General features: G+C 36.5%; 1 protein-coding gene across 1 annotated transcript in view; it reads left to right on the forward strand.

Moving 5' to 3' along the window:
- CCDC88A (coiled-coil domain containing 88A) overlaps positions 1–13,786 on the forward strand; it is a 151,000-nt gene that overhangs the window by 126,960 nt on the left and 10,254 nt on the right. The window contains 6 exon segments of the mRNA XM_049784762.1: positions 4,288–4,380; positions 4,502–4,716; positions 8,464–8,547; positions 9,492–9,695; positions 10,277–10,348; positions 12,319–12,399. Of these exon segments, the coding sequence (XP_049640719.1) occupies positions 4,288–4,380; positions 4,502–4,716; positions 8,464–8,547; positions 9,492–9,695; positions 10,277–10,348; positions 12,319–12,399 (749 nt within the window).

A 13,786-nucleotide genomic window follows, 5' to 3' on the forward strand; every position in this document is an offset into this window, starting at 1 on the left:
ATAAAGCTATAGTAGTTAAAATAGCCTGGCACTGAAATACAGATAGGTTCTCTGATCAGTAGGTCAGAATCAAGTCAGAACCCAAGGAGAAAACCACATGTATACAGTTAATTTTTGATAAAGTGTTGAAAACATGAAATGGAGTAAAGATAGCCTCTTCAACAAATGGTCCTAGGAAAACTGGCTAACTGCATGTACTTGATCCCTGTCTCACACCTTACACAAAAGTCAATTCAAAGTGGATCAAAGACCTAGAGACCCATCCAGAAAATATGAAGTACACTGAAGAAAACATAGGCAGAATGTTCCAAGATTTGAACCTCAAAGACATTTTCAATGATCTGATACCTTCAGAAAAGGCAACAAAATAAAAATTAAGCTAATGTGACTACATCACATTGAAGAATTTCTGCGTGGCAAAAGAAATGTGGGCTAAAACTAAAAGACAGTGGGTCCGGTGAGGTGGCGCTAGGGGTAAGGTGTCTACCTTGCAAGCGCTAGCCAAGGAAGGACTGAGGTTCAATCCCCCGGCATCCCATATGGTCCCCCCAAACCAGGGGCAATTTCTGAGCGCTTAGCCAGGAGTAACCCCTGAGCGTCAAACGGGTGTGCCCCCCCCCCAAGAAAAAACTAAAAGACAGAGAAATAAATGGGAAAAATCGTCATATTCAGCACCTCAAATAAGTGTTTAATATCCAGGATATATAAAGTACTAACAAAGATTAACTTAAACAATATTTAAAAATCCTATCCAAAAACAGATAGAGAAAATGAACAGGCACTTCTCAGAGGAAGTAGATCCCCAATAGGCACATGAAATAGTACTCAGCAGCACTTATCAATAGGGAATGGAATATAGCTGCAAGGAATAATAAAAGTATGAAATTTGCTGCAAACTGATTAGAACTGGAAGATAGCATGTTGAGCAAAGTATACCAGAACAAAGACAAACACTTGGAGATTTCATTATCTGTGATGTATAAGATATTTGTATTATGAAATGTAATAATGTAAGCGGGGGATGCTTAGTTCACCCATGACCTAGGGTGACCCTAGCCTAGGGAGGAAAAGGACAATAAAGAAAAGAAATTAAGGAAAGGAAATTGAGATGGGGAAGAAATGAAATATAGAAGGAACAGTATTCTGGGCTTGTTTATATTGGTGATGAGGGAGAATAGTTTAGCTATATATTCAAATCACAAACAATCAAAACATGAGATCATGGGGCTGGAGAAGGCAGAGCTGGTAGGGTGTTTCTCTTGCATGTGGCTGACCTGGGTTCAATCTTCAGTATACTATATGGTCCCCTGAGCCTGCCAGGAATAATTTCTGAGCACAGAGCCAGGAGTAATGCCTGAATGCTAAAAAAAAAAAAAAAAAAAAAAAAAAAGAAAGAGAAAGAAAAGAAAAGAAAAAAAGTATACATGAGATCTAAGCTGAAACTACAGAATTTTATAATGTGCCTGCCAAGGTGGCAGACAAGGGATGAGGGAGGTTGATTTGGGAGTGGAGAAAGTTGATTGGGGTGGGGCCAGAGAGATAGCATGAAGGTAAGGCATTTGCCTTTCATGTAGAAGGTCGGTGGTTTGGGGCTGGAGAAATAGCATGGAGGTAAGGCGTTTGCCTTTCATGCAGGAGGTCATCGGTTCGAATCCCAGCATCCCATATGGTCCCCTGTGCCTGCCCGGAGCAATTTCTGAGCCTGGAGCCAGGAATTACCCCTGAGCACTGCCGGGTGTGACCCAAAAACCACCAAAAAAAAAAAAAAAGAAGGTCGGTGGTTCGAATCCCGGCATCCCATATGGTCCCCTGAGCCTGCCAGGAGCGATTTCTGAGCATAGAACCAGGAATAACCACTGAGCGCTGTCGGGTGTGACCCAAAAGAAAAAAAAAAAAAAAAAAAAAGGAAAGTTGATTGGGGGAGGGGATGATGGAGTATGGGAGTACTGGTAATGGAAGTTTACACTAGTGATAAGATTGGTGTTGAAATCATATGTCTAAAATTTAACTATCGGGCCGGAGAGATAGCGCAGCGGTAAGGCATTTGCCTTTCAAGCAGAAGGTCAGTGGTTCAAATCCCGGTGTCCCATATGGTCCCTCGAGCTTGCGGGGGGCAATTTCTGAGCATAGAGCCAGAAGTAGCCCCTGATCACTGCTGGGTGTGACCCAAAAACCAAAAAAAAAAAAAAAATTCAACTATCAATAACTTTGACTTTGTAATATATGGTTATCTAATTAGATATAAATTGTTAAATAGTATTCTTTGGTACCATTGATACTTTTGATTTTTATATTTTCCCTTTTTTTTTTTTTTTGGTGCAGGATATTGAACTCAGGGCCTTACATATGTAGTGTATGCATTCTACCACTGAGCCATATTTTCAGTCCCAAGTTTTGTTAGATTATTTTGCTTTGATCTTTTTTTTAGTTTGCATATATTTTTGTTTGTTTTGTTTTGTTTTAATATATAAAATATTTAATCACCATGCTTACAAGCATGATTGTTGTTGGGTTTCAATCATACACAGAATACTCCCCTTCACCAGTGTAACATTCCTACCACCAATGTCCCCCCTCCTCCCTGACCCCTGTGTTAGAGGTAGGCATTCTACTTCTCTCATTCTTTAACATTGTCATGCTAGTTGTTAGTGTAGCTATTTCCCTAACAGCATTCACCACTCTTTTTGGTGAACTTCAAATTGTGAGGCAGTCTTTCCAGTCCTTAACTCTATTGTCTCTTTACTTTGATCTTAATGTTTGCTTTGTTTTTGTTTTTGTTTTTGTTTTTTGTTTTTGGGCCACAGCAGCGGTGCTCAGGGGTTACTCCTGGCTGTCTGCTCAAAAATAGCTCCTGGCAGGCACGGGGGACCATATGGGACACCGGGATTCGAACCAACCACCTTTGGTCCTGGATCGGTTGCTTGCAAGGCAAACACCACTGTGCTATCTCTCCGGGCCCTGATCTTAATGTTTATTATATAGCATATATTCTTTGTTGCTGGATAGATAGTACAAGGGTTAAGGTGCTTGCCCTGCATGCAGCCAATTTCTGTTCAGATATTAGCTCCACATGTGGTCGGTCCCTCAAGCCTAGAAGTATGCCCTGCTGAGACTAAGATGTGGTCAAATGCGAAGATCATATACTGATGGAAGTAATTTTTCGTTGTTTTCACCCATACTCAGTGATGCTCTGGGCTTATCCTGGGCTCTGGGCTTAGAGATCACTCCTGGTATGGCTCAGAGAACCATATGGCGTGTCAGGAATAACACTGGGAACTGGGTTGTTTATTTGAACATTTTTTACTATTTTTTCTGCCTCAGGAAATAATTACTGAATTAAACCTAAGTCATTCTGCCAAAATGAAAACCCTTCTCCATAAAGACTTATGGGTCCAAGATTAATCTATACTTTCAAGAAAACTATCCAGTATTTTAGTATTTTGCTTAATATAAGTCTCATCCTTTGTTCCATATATGATTTGAGGACATTATATAGATAGAAGAATAGAGCTATAGTTAATATTGATAGACCATTTTTTTGATTGCTTGCTTGCTTGATTTTGGGTCACATCCATAGTGACCAGAGATTACTCCTAGCTCTTTGATCTGGGATCACTCCTGGTGGTGCTTGGGGAATCATATACAGTGCTAGGATTCTACCTGGAGTCAGCCACAGGTAAGACAAATTCCTTAACCCCTACACTATCTCTCTAATCCCAATAGAAGGTTCTTTAGCAGTTAGAAGAATATTAAGAGAGTTCCTTATCATTAGGTTGTAAAATGAAAGTTTTTCTTCAAATAGAACTATTCAATTAAAAATTGAATATTTACTATTTCTTTTTTAAAAAGCAAGTTGAATTTAAAGTAAAGTAGAATATTGGGCTAAGTAGGTGAATCAGAGAATTGGTGTTTGGTCTTAAGCACCAAACACTAATTTAGAGCAAAGCAGGGCGTGAGTATGGAAGAAGTCGTAAAGAGGTTAAGGCTCGTTCTTTGCTTGAGTCCAACTCCAGTTCAAATCCCTGGCATCAAATATGTTCCCCTGAGCACCAACAGGAGAGACTTCTTGTATACAGAGCCAAAAATAGCCCCTGAGTAGTGTTGGATGTGGTCCCACCCAGAAAAAGGAAAAGGAAACATAGGAAGCATTCCATTTTCACTACATAGTAAACACCTAGTTGTGAGTCATGGTATCTGTACTTGTGTTTTTAAATGTTTGATTAAACCAAATCTTTTAATGTCATTGATAACTTTTCATGTCCTAAAATATAAAGTTTATTTTTATAGTGATAAATTAAATGAATTAAGACGACAAAAGGAAAAGTTAGAAGAAAAAATTATGGATCAATACAAATTTTATGACCCATCTCCTCCTCGAAGGTATTTTAAACTAAATTTTATTTATTTATCTTTGTTTTGTAAAACAGATAAAGACTTCTAATTTTGTTAAGTATTTATATGTTGAATTTTATACTGATGAGAATTTTTAAAACTTTGTTAGGAGAGGCAACTGGATCACACTGAAAATGAGAAAATTGATAAAATCTAAGAAAGATATTAATCGAGAACGGCAAAAATCTCTAACATTAACTCCTACCCGTTCAGACTCTGGTGAAGGATTTCTTCAATTACCTCATCAAGATAGTCAAGATAGTTCTTCAGTAGGTTCAAACTCTTTAGAAGATGGCCAAAATTTGGGAACCAAGAAAAGCAGCAGTGAGTACTTAAAGAAATTTAAGTATATTTGTTGTTTACAACTGATTTAGAATCTTTTCTAAAGATTATTTGTAATATAACCTCAGCAGGACCTGTGAGAGAGCTCTGCAGTTGATTTCTTGCCTTTCATATTTGAGACCCTCTGGGTTTAGTCCCTACTGAAAGAAAAAAAAAGAGAGAAAGAAAATACCTTCAGCAATCAGCATTTCTCTTTATATGATTATAATAGCACAGAAGGTACATTTAAAGAGGACTCAGAATACCCCCAGTAATATAGAGCAAATGTTTTATACCTTTATGTCAGACTTTATGAGGTAATAATATGGAGAAAGTTACAAATATTTATAGGTCCTCATTTATAACTACTTGAGATTAAATATAATAGTAAAGCATCATGACATTTTACTCATATTCTCTCTCTCTCTTTTTTTTTTTTTTTTTTGGTGTGTGGTACCTGGTATCAAATCCAGTTATTGCACCTTCATGACTGCAAGGCAAGTGTGCCACACTACACCTTCAGCCTTTTACTTCTATACTTGTATGGTGTCAAATTGAAGGAAACGTATACGAATGGAAGCAAAAAGAAATAGTTATGAATTTGAATAAATTGCTAATCATGATTTAGGAATAATTGAAGGTCACAAAATTATTGAGAGATTGCTCTGTTTAGACATACTAGATGGATAGATAAAAACTTAGAGCTTAATTTTTTAATCACAAGTGTAGAAATGTCATATTATAATATGCCATTACGTAATTCATTAATGATCTTTTTATTTTATTACTAGTGTGCTTAGCTAAACAGGAAGAACAAGTAAAAACCCAAATAAGTATATTTTAAGAGAGAGAGAAAATAACCCTATTACAGGCCCTTTAAAGATGTCCAAGAAAGCTAGGGAGATAGCCCAAGTGTCTAGCAAATACTACATTTATGAGACTCTGACTTCTAGCACTCCATGATTCCCAAGTACTGCTAGGTATAGACTTCATAGCCCTTGATCATTTCTAGAGTAGACCTAGTGGTCTCCAAGCACTGTCAGGCCCTAGTACCACTCTATTATTAAGCTAAGGCACAAAAAAAAGTATTGTGTTTAGGCCCTTATCACTGGAAGTGGCCCTAGACTCCTTCCTTAGTTATGCACCTGTTTAAAGTAAATAGATACCCAAGAAATTGACTAGTGTCAGTGTTATCATTAAATATGTAAAAAGGATAATGTGAATCCACTCATATCACCAGTCACTACGTTAAAAATCAAAAACATATATACATGTGTCTCATATACATACATGTAGTATATGTATGTATACATATATGTGGTGTGTATATAACATTTATGTGTGTAATACATATATATGTATATATTTCAGTTCTATTCTTTTGAAGTAAAAGGTTTAAAACTCTTATTACTGGGATACTGAAGCGATAGTATAGTAAGAGAAATACTGTAGTTCCTGAGGTCATCTTGCTTGTTAGAAATCTCATTCTTTCATATTCATGGAAGAGAAATCTAAAATTCAATTCAGAAGAAAGTAATACTCCTCTACAATTTAAGTTTTCATTTTAGAATTAAGAAAACACAATGACTAGAGAGATAGTACTTGCTTCACACATGTCCAATATTGATTTTGTTGTCAGAACTAACAGTGATTTCTGAGCACAGAGCCAGGAGTAAGGCCTGAGCACTGTTGGGATTCAGTAGATAAAAAAAATCCAACAATGCTAATTTTTTACAGAATTTCTTAATAAAATTTTCTGGTTTACGGCGAAAATTATTATATGTTTACATACTGAAAAGAGGGATTCACTTATTGAAAATTTAGAACTATTTTTATCCCAACCATTTGAAATGAGTGGCAGTAAACCAATCTTATAGAAAACAAAATTACTAAATAAGGCACTATGTGCATGCTGCAACCATTCAGATTTGTTTAGTGTCTATTTCTACATTGTTTTTGGTTCCTTTTTTCAATCATTGAGTATAGCTGTGTTGACCAAGCTAGAAAGGAAATAGGTAAAGTTAAAAGTTTAAATGAATTACAACTATTTGTAATAGTTTGGTTAAGAATCTGACTGTCCATTGCCTGTTCCTTAATAAGTGACATGCATCAATTTGTCAAAAGAACTTTGACGGGCAGGCAGGAAGATATCTCAGTGCATAATTTGCATCCAGGAGCCCAAATAATCTCCTTAGAACTATTCCAGGAACAACTCTTAGCCCTGCTGGATATGGATCAAAGACAAAAAGAAAAGAACTTTGATTTTTTAATAAGATGATGGCAAATTCTAAAAAAAGAAAATGCAAAAGCATGTAAGTGATTCTAGTGAGCACTTTCATTTTTGTGTTAATGACTTCTATAATTATAACCATAATTTTCAGGAACAATTTTTGTACAATTTCTTGATTCCTTTGAATTTTTGGGTTTGAGGTGGCCCCAGCCCAATCCTGTTCTGAAAATGGTCTCACAGTTTTCAGTTCCATAGTCATTTCACCTGAGAAGATGAAGCTGTTCATATTATTTGAGTTTAGTCATGGAACTAAAGAGTGTGGTTCTGGACTTTCAGTCAGAAAGGGCAGTCTGCCCCCAACCAGCTTCCTAATCTTTTAGCTCAATTTAGAACAGTCATACCACTACCAAATACTTTTTTTTCTTTCCCCTAACAAATATTTTGCAATATAAAATTAATAGAAAGACTTTTGAAGGGCTGGAGAAATAGCTCAAGGACTATTTGAGCTTTGACTGCCTTATATTTTGGTGGTCTGGGTTTGACTCCAGGTACTTAATGGTTCCTGGAGCAGACTCTGCACTGAGCCAGGAATAGCACCTGAGCACCTCAAGGTATGCAACCCCCACCTCCACCTTAAGAAAAAAGAAAGGACTTTGAAAAGACTGCTCATAATTTGTATTTACCTATAAAAGATTAAGAGAATATAAGAGGAGTAGAGGTAACACAGTGATTAGAGCACACACCTAGTATTCATCCAACTCCTGTTAAATCCCTGTTATATAGCCCCATGAATCACAAGGTGTAGCCTTGGAGACCCTTGAGCATTGCTTTGTGTATCTTGGAGAATAACACAAGCACTCCTGTGGTGATATAGTGCTCCCAACCACTTCAGTGTCTGAGCACTACCACATCTTTAGATTGCTGAGAATGCCCAGTGCCTGTTTGAGAGGCCTTCTCCCCTACCCCTCAGAATGAAATTTTAAATGCTTTTTACATATTACTTAGGCACTTTTGGGCACCTTAGTTTTTTGTTGATGTGTATTATTACTAAAATACAGTAGAAGAATGTGCATTTGTTGTAAATTTTTTTCTATGACAAAGCCTTAAAAAAGTTAAAACAGGATGGAAAAAACTTGTACATTTTATCATATATATTTTATAACCCACTTATAGCCTTAATTTTAAGAGATATACCTTTACAAAATTATGAAATTGTTCTTTCTATAATTCTAATCAAACAGCTACTGTATTATACTGTTAGCCACTCCATTCTTTCAAAGTATATGTTCCTCATCATTCTTTTTAGAACTTCTCCAAATATTTTAAAAGTATTAGAATACATAATTCATATTTCATTATCACTCAGCAGCATGAGAATTTAGTTTTAGTATAGCATACATAGCTAAAACTCAGACATTCATTTCTGTCCTTAATTTCAACATTTAACTCCCATCTGTTCTTCTCCCTTTTTTTCTTTCATTTTTCTGTTTCTGTTTTTTTCTCATGCTCTGACATTAAAGTGGTTGCACTGAAAAGACTGCCCTTTTTGAGGAACAGACCGAAGGATAAAGACAAAATGAAGGCCTGCTACCGTCGTTCCATGTGTAAGACCTTATGACAGTTTAGCTTCTTTCAAATGACTACCCTGGCTTCCATTACTAATTTTTCACTAACCTTTCTTTGGACTATGCCAATTTTCTTATTTTTCAAAGTACACTCTTCCTCTGAAACAAGGATCTGGAAGAAATTCTTTTTCAAAACTGGTGCTGAATTTGCATATATATGTTCACTAATACATATAGTTTATACATGCTTATAATATACTTATAAATTCCAGTGATTTTTAAAAGTTGGTAGAAAAACAATCAACAAATTATAATCACTGAGCTTTTTCCCAAAGAAATTTACTTAAAATACCATTAGCATTAGGAATTTGTTTCCTTAATGAGCTAAATTAAATATATAAATAAGTAAAATGGCCTGTAACCTTAAAAAATGTCATTATTTATATGATAGTACTCTTTTTGTCTTCTTTTAAAGTTGAATGGTTAATTGCATAATTACATTAAATCACCTTGGATATCATCTCTTTCAGGTTTTTATTGAATGGTATATATGATTCATAAAATGAATAATTCCTTCAATAACCTTCTCTGACCAAGGACTCTTATCATTTTCAATAATGAATCTGTATAAGAACTGTTCTCCATCTTTTATTCATTCCATATTTTTGTCATCACAAAATCACATTTGAAGTCTTCTAACTATATTTAATATCACTGCACAAAAGCATGGCAGTTATACAGAGTAAAAGTCCTCTCCTATATTTAAGATGATGGAAATGTAATAATATATTTACTGAAATTTATCAGCCTTGGGTTACTCATTTCATTCAACCAAAAGCATGTCATAATTCTAATGACCTTATATTTATAGTTTTTGGTGTTCACTTACATCCTTCATAGACAAAACCCAAATCATTTATAATATAAAATAGAAGAGCAAAACATTATCCATGCTGATTCATTTGCTTTCATTTGCATCCCAGCCATGAATGACCTGGTGCAATCCATGGTCCTAGCAGGAGGACAGTGGACAGGTAGTTCTGAGAATTTGGAGGTTCCTGATGATATTTCAACTGGTAAAAGGAGAAAAGAATTGGGAGCTATGGCCTTCTCTACTACAGCCATCAACTTTTCAACTGTCAACTCTTCTACAGGCTTCAGATCCAAGCAGTTGGTTAATAATAAAGGTATAGGCTGTCTGCTATTCACATTGTGGTGTAACTGTTGGCAAAAGGAATTTTTATTTTCCCATATGTACTGGAGAAAGCAACAGCTTTAAATTATAAAATTAATTTGGGTTTAAGGAACTGTTCATCATGTTAACAATTTAAGGCATCATGTTAATAAAATCATTTTTAATTCTTTCATAATAAACAAAAATAATAACATAAAAAAGTAAATGACAGAGTAAAGAACAGAGTGTTAAAGCTTATAAAAACATCGTATAAAAAGCCCAACAGTTTCAGAGAGAATCACTTAAAACATCTAGCCTCTTTGTAGATCACAAGGTGAAATTGTTTTATTGCTTTTGATATTTTTTAATAATGTCTTTATTTAAACACTGTGATTACAAACATCTTTTGATATTTTTTGTAAAAAAAGTTAACTTAATCAGAGTTACTCTGTTTCTTCTAGTTCCAGTTTCTGGTTCGGGTCTATGAAATATGTTATACCGAAGTGCATTATTGAAAATTTCCATGTTCTGCATAAATTAAATTTTATAGTCATCTTGTTTAAATGTCTATATTTGTTTTAATATTTTATGTAGATACTACATCCTTTGAAGATATAAGTCCACAAGGTATTAGTGATGATTCTAGTACGGGATCAAGAGTTCACGGTAAGATAAAATAAAACTTTATTTAGATAGAACTTTGTATATACAGAATGGGAATGGCAAGATTTGCACTGAATTAATGAATGTGGTGGCATTGTCAGCAAGCATGTATTCTCTAATTTAGATCTCATATCTGTCATTTCTTTAAACATAATACTCTCTTTATCCCTTTAAAGGTCATCTATTTTCATAAAGATCATTTATAAAGTTTGCCTACACAATGCTCACTTTGTATAAGGTTAAAGTTAGGAGGTAATCTACTTTTTTGGGGGTGATGGAGGGCCATATGCAGTGGTACTCAGGGGTTACTCCTGGCTCTTTGCTCAGGAATCACTCCTAGTGGGCTGCTAGGATCAAACCTGGGTTGGCTGCACGCAGAGCAAGCACTACACTGCCTCTTTAGCCCCAGATAATTTCCCATTGGTTTAAAAACACATGGGAGGCTGGGGAGATAGCTCAAAGGGCTGGAGCATAAACTTTGCATGCACTAAGCCCAGGTTTAATCCTGGCACCACATATTTCCTTGTACATAGTCAGGAACAAACTCCCCGCCCCTACCCAAAATGAGCCCCTGATTACTATAAGGTGTGTCCCCCAAACGAAAGTATTTTGGTAAAAGATGTACTCAAGGAAACTCCTTATTTTGATATGTTGATATTTAAACGTGAAAATTATATCTTACAAAACCGTGATAATACTAAATGGGTAACACCTTAAAGAGATTTCATATATAAGCAGGATCTTTATTTCACTTGTGAATTTTAAGCAAGATAGTTCTTATTGAAAATATTTGGGGGGCCGGGCGGTGGCGCTGGAGGTAAGGTGCCTGCCTTACCTGCGCTAGCCTAGGAGACGGACCGCGGTTCGATCCCCCGGCGTCCCATATGGTCCCCCAAGCGACTTCTGAGCGCATAGCCAGGAGTAACCCCTGAGCGTTACCGGGTGTGGCCCAAAAACCAAAAAAAAGAAAAAAAGAAAAAAAAAGAAAATATTTGGGAAAAATATCAGGGGATGGGCCAGAGCCATAGTACAGCAGGTGAGGCATTTGTCTTGCATATAACTCACTCAGGTTTGATCCTTGCTACCCTATATGGTCCCCCAGGCCTGCCAGGAGTGATTCCTGAGCACAGAGCCAGGAGTAACCCCTGCACACAGCTGGGTGTGGCCCCAAAATAATCCCCTCCACAAAAAAGATGTGAGAGAATTGTTCAAGAAAGAACATAGGTTTCTCCAGAGTGGAAATAAGCAAGCCAAGAAACAGAGAGAAAGCAAGATATGTGTTCAAGAGTGAACACAGGCTTGAAGAGCAAGCCTGTAAGTAGGATTTTTGTTTGTTTGTTTGTTTGTTTTTGTTTTGGGGCCACACCCGGTGGCACTCAGGGTTTACTCCTGGCTCTGCGCTCAGAAATTACTACTGACAGGCTCGGGGGACCATATGGGATGCCGGGAATTGAACCCGGGTCGGTCGTGTGCAAGGCAAAAGCCCTACCTGCTGTGCTATAACTCTGGCACCTGTAAGTAGCATAGTTACGTTAACTGTGGAAATGTTTTTCTTGCATGGAAAGGATTACAGTGACATCAACTTTGCAGATGTTCATGGTATCTTTGCAAAGTGCAGGGTTCCTTGTTTGATTCGTTGTGTCTTAATTTCTGGCATTTTGTGTTTGTTTGTATGTATGTGTAAATTAATATCATTTTTTTTAACCAAGAGTCTTGCTGTCCATCTGGAAATCATCTCATAAAAAGGCACTCTATCTACTTTTCATTGAAATTTAACTAGTGCTTCAGAATGTCTTGTGTTTATGGAATTATTTGGAAATGACTTTGCTTTCCTTAAGAGTCAGTCCTATGGGCATGCTGAGCCTGTGAAAGCATGTATTATTGCTACCCCTAAAGCGTTCCGTGGCAGAGTGTAAAATTCAGTGTCATTAACTGGAAATTTTATCATACTGTGTCCTGATTTTTTCATTTAGCTTCAAGACCAACCAGCCTTGATAGTAGCAGAACATCCACTAGCAATAGCAATAATAATGCTTCACACCATGAAGTCAAAGGTATGCTGTAGGTAATATGCTCTATTTATAGCAATTAAAACTAGAAGATTAAGGAAGTTTCTGCAGTAAAGTATATAATCCAAATAATGTATATTTGTCGCATAATTTCTTGGAACATTTTATACTTTTTATAATATTAAATGTATTCAAATATAAAAACAGGATCAGTTATTACAGTACACATTTTTTAGCTCACAGATAAAATATTTTATTGCCATCTTTTTAGATCAAAAATATTCATAGGTCCTTATTCTATTTATGTTTTGTCTTTGTCATGAAAATTATTGTCCTTAATTTGCTCATGCTATTGGTACAAGAAACTCATTTTGTAGGTTGGTAAAACAGCATAAAAGGCTGGTGCATATGCTGTATATTCAGGAACCCTGTTACTACCTGGTCTCCCATGCAAAATTAAGAGTGACCCCCCAAAACAACTGGTATGCCTTTACCAACACCAAAAAAGAAATGTCAAATTACAGAAAATTTTAGAAATGGTTTTAATTTATTCATTCAGTAAGGGAGGTTTTTTTTTTTAAATATGAGAAGGTAGTTGTATGTATGTAATCCAAACTAGTAATTTGGGGGCCGAAATGATAGCACAGTAGTAGGGCATTTGCCTTGCACACAGCCAACTCCGGACAGACCCCAGTTTGATTCCCGGCATCCCATATGGTCCCAAGAGCCTGCCAGGAGCAATATCTGAGCGCAGAGTCAGGAGTAACCCGAGTGTCGCCAGTTCTGACCCCACCAAAAAAAAAAAAAAAAAAAAACATTCAAACTAATAATTTGCTTTCAGTATTCACATCAAGGGACTCTTTTAAGGTTTAAGGTGACCCTATAGAAGAGGAAAGCAGGAACAAAAAGATGATTCAAAAATGAAATAAAGGGCCCGGAGAGATAGCACAACGGCGTTTGCCTTGCAAGCAGCCAATCCAGGACCAAAGGTGGTTGGTTCAAATCCCAGTGTCCCATATGGTCCCCCGTGCCTGCCAGGAGCTATTTCTGAGCAGACAGCCAGGAGTAACCCCTGAGCAACACCGGGTGTGGCCCAAAAACCAAAAAAAAAAAAGAAAAAAAAGAAATAAAAACTACAGTACTGGGGCTGGAGCGATAGAACAGCAGGTAGGGCGCTTGCCTTGCACTCGGTCACCGGCATCCCACATGACCCCCTGAGCATGCCAGGAAGGTGCCCTGAGCAAAGTTAATAATAGCCCCTGAGCATCGCCGGGTGTGGTTAAAAAAAGACAAAAAAAAAAAAAATAAAACTACTGTACTATATATGTTATGTTCAAATAGAACAGAAAATTTTACAAGATTTGCAAAATAGTTATATGATGGCTTCATTTGTCTTTCCTATATGACTTCTTGAAATAGACTATTTTCTTTA

The sequence above is a fragment of the Suncus etruscus genome, chromosome 12 (genome assembly GCF_024139225.1).
Source record: "Suncus etruscus isolate mSunEtr1 chromosome 12, mSunEtr1.pri.cur, whole genome shotgun sequence".
Taxonomy (NCBI): Eukaryota; Metazoa; Chordata; class Mammalia; order Eulipotyphla; family Soricidae; genus Suncus; species Suncus etruscus.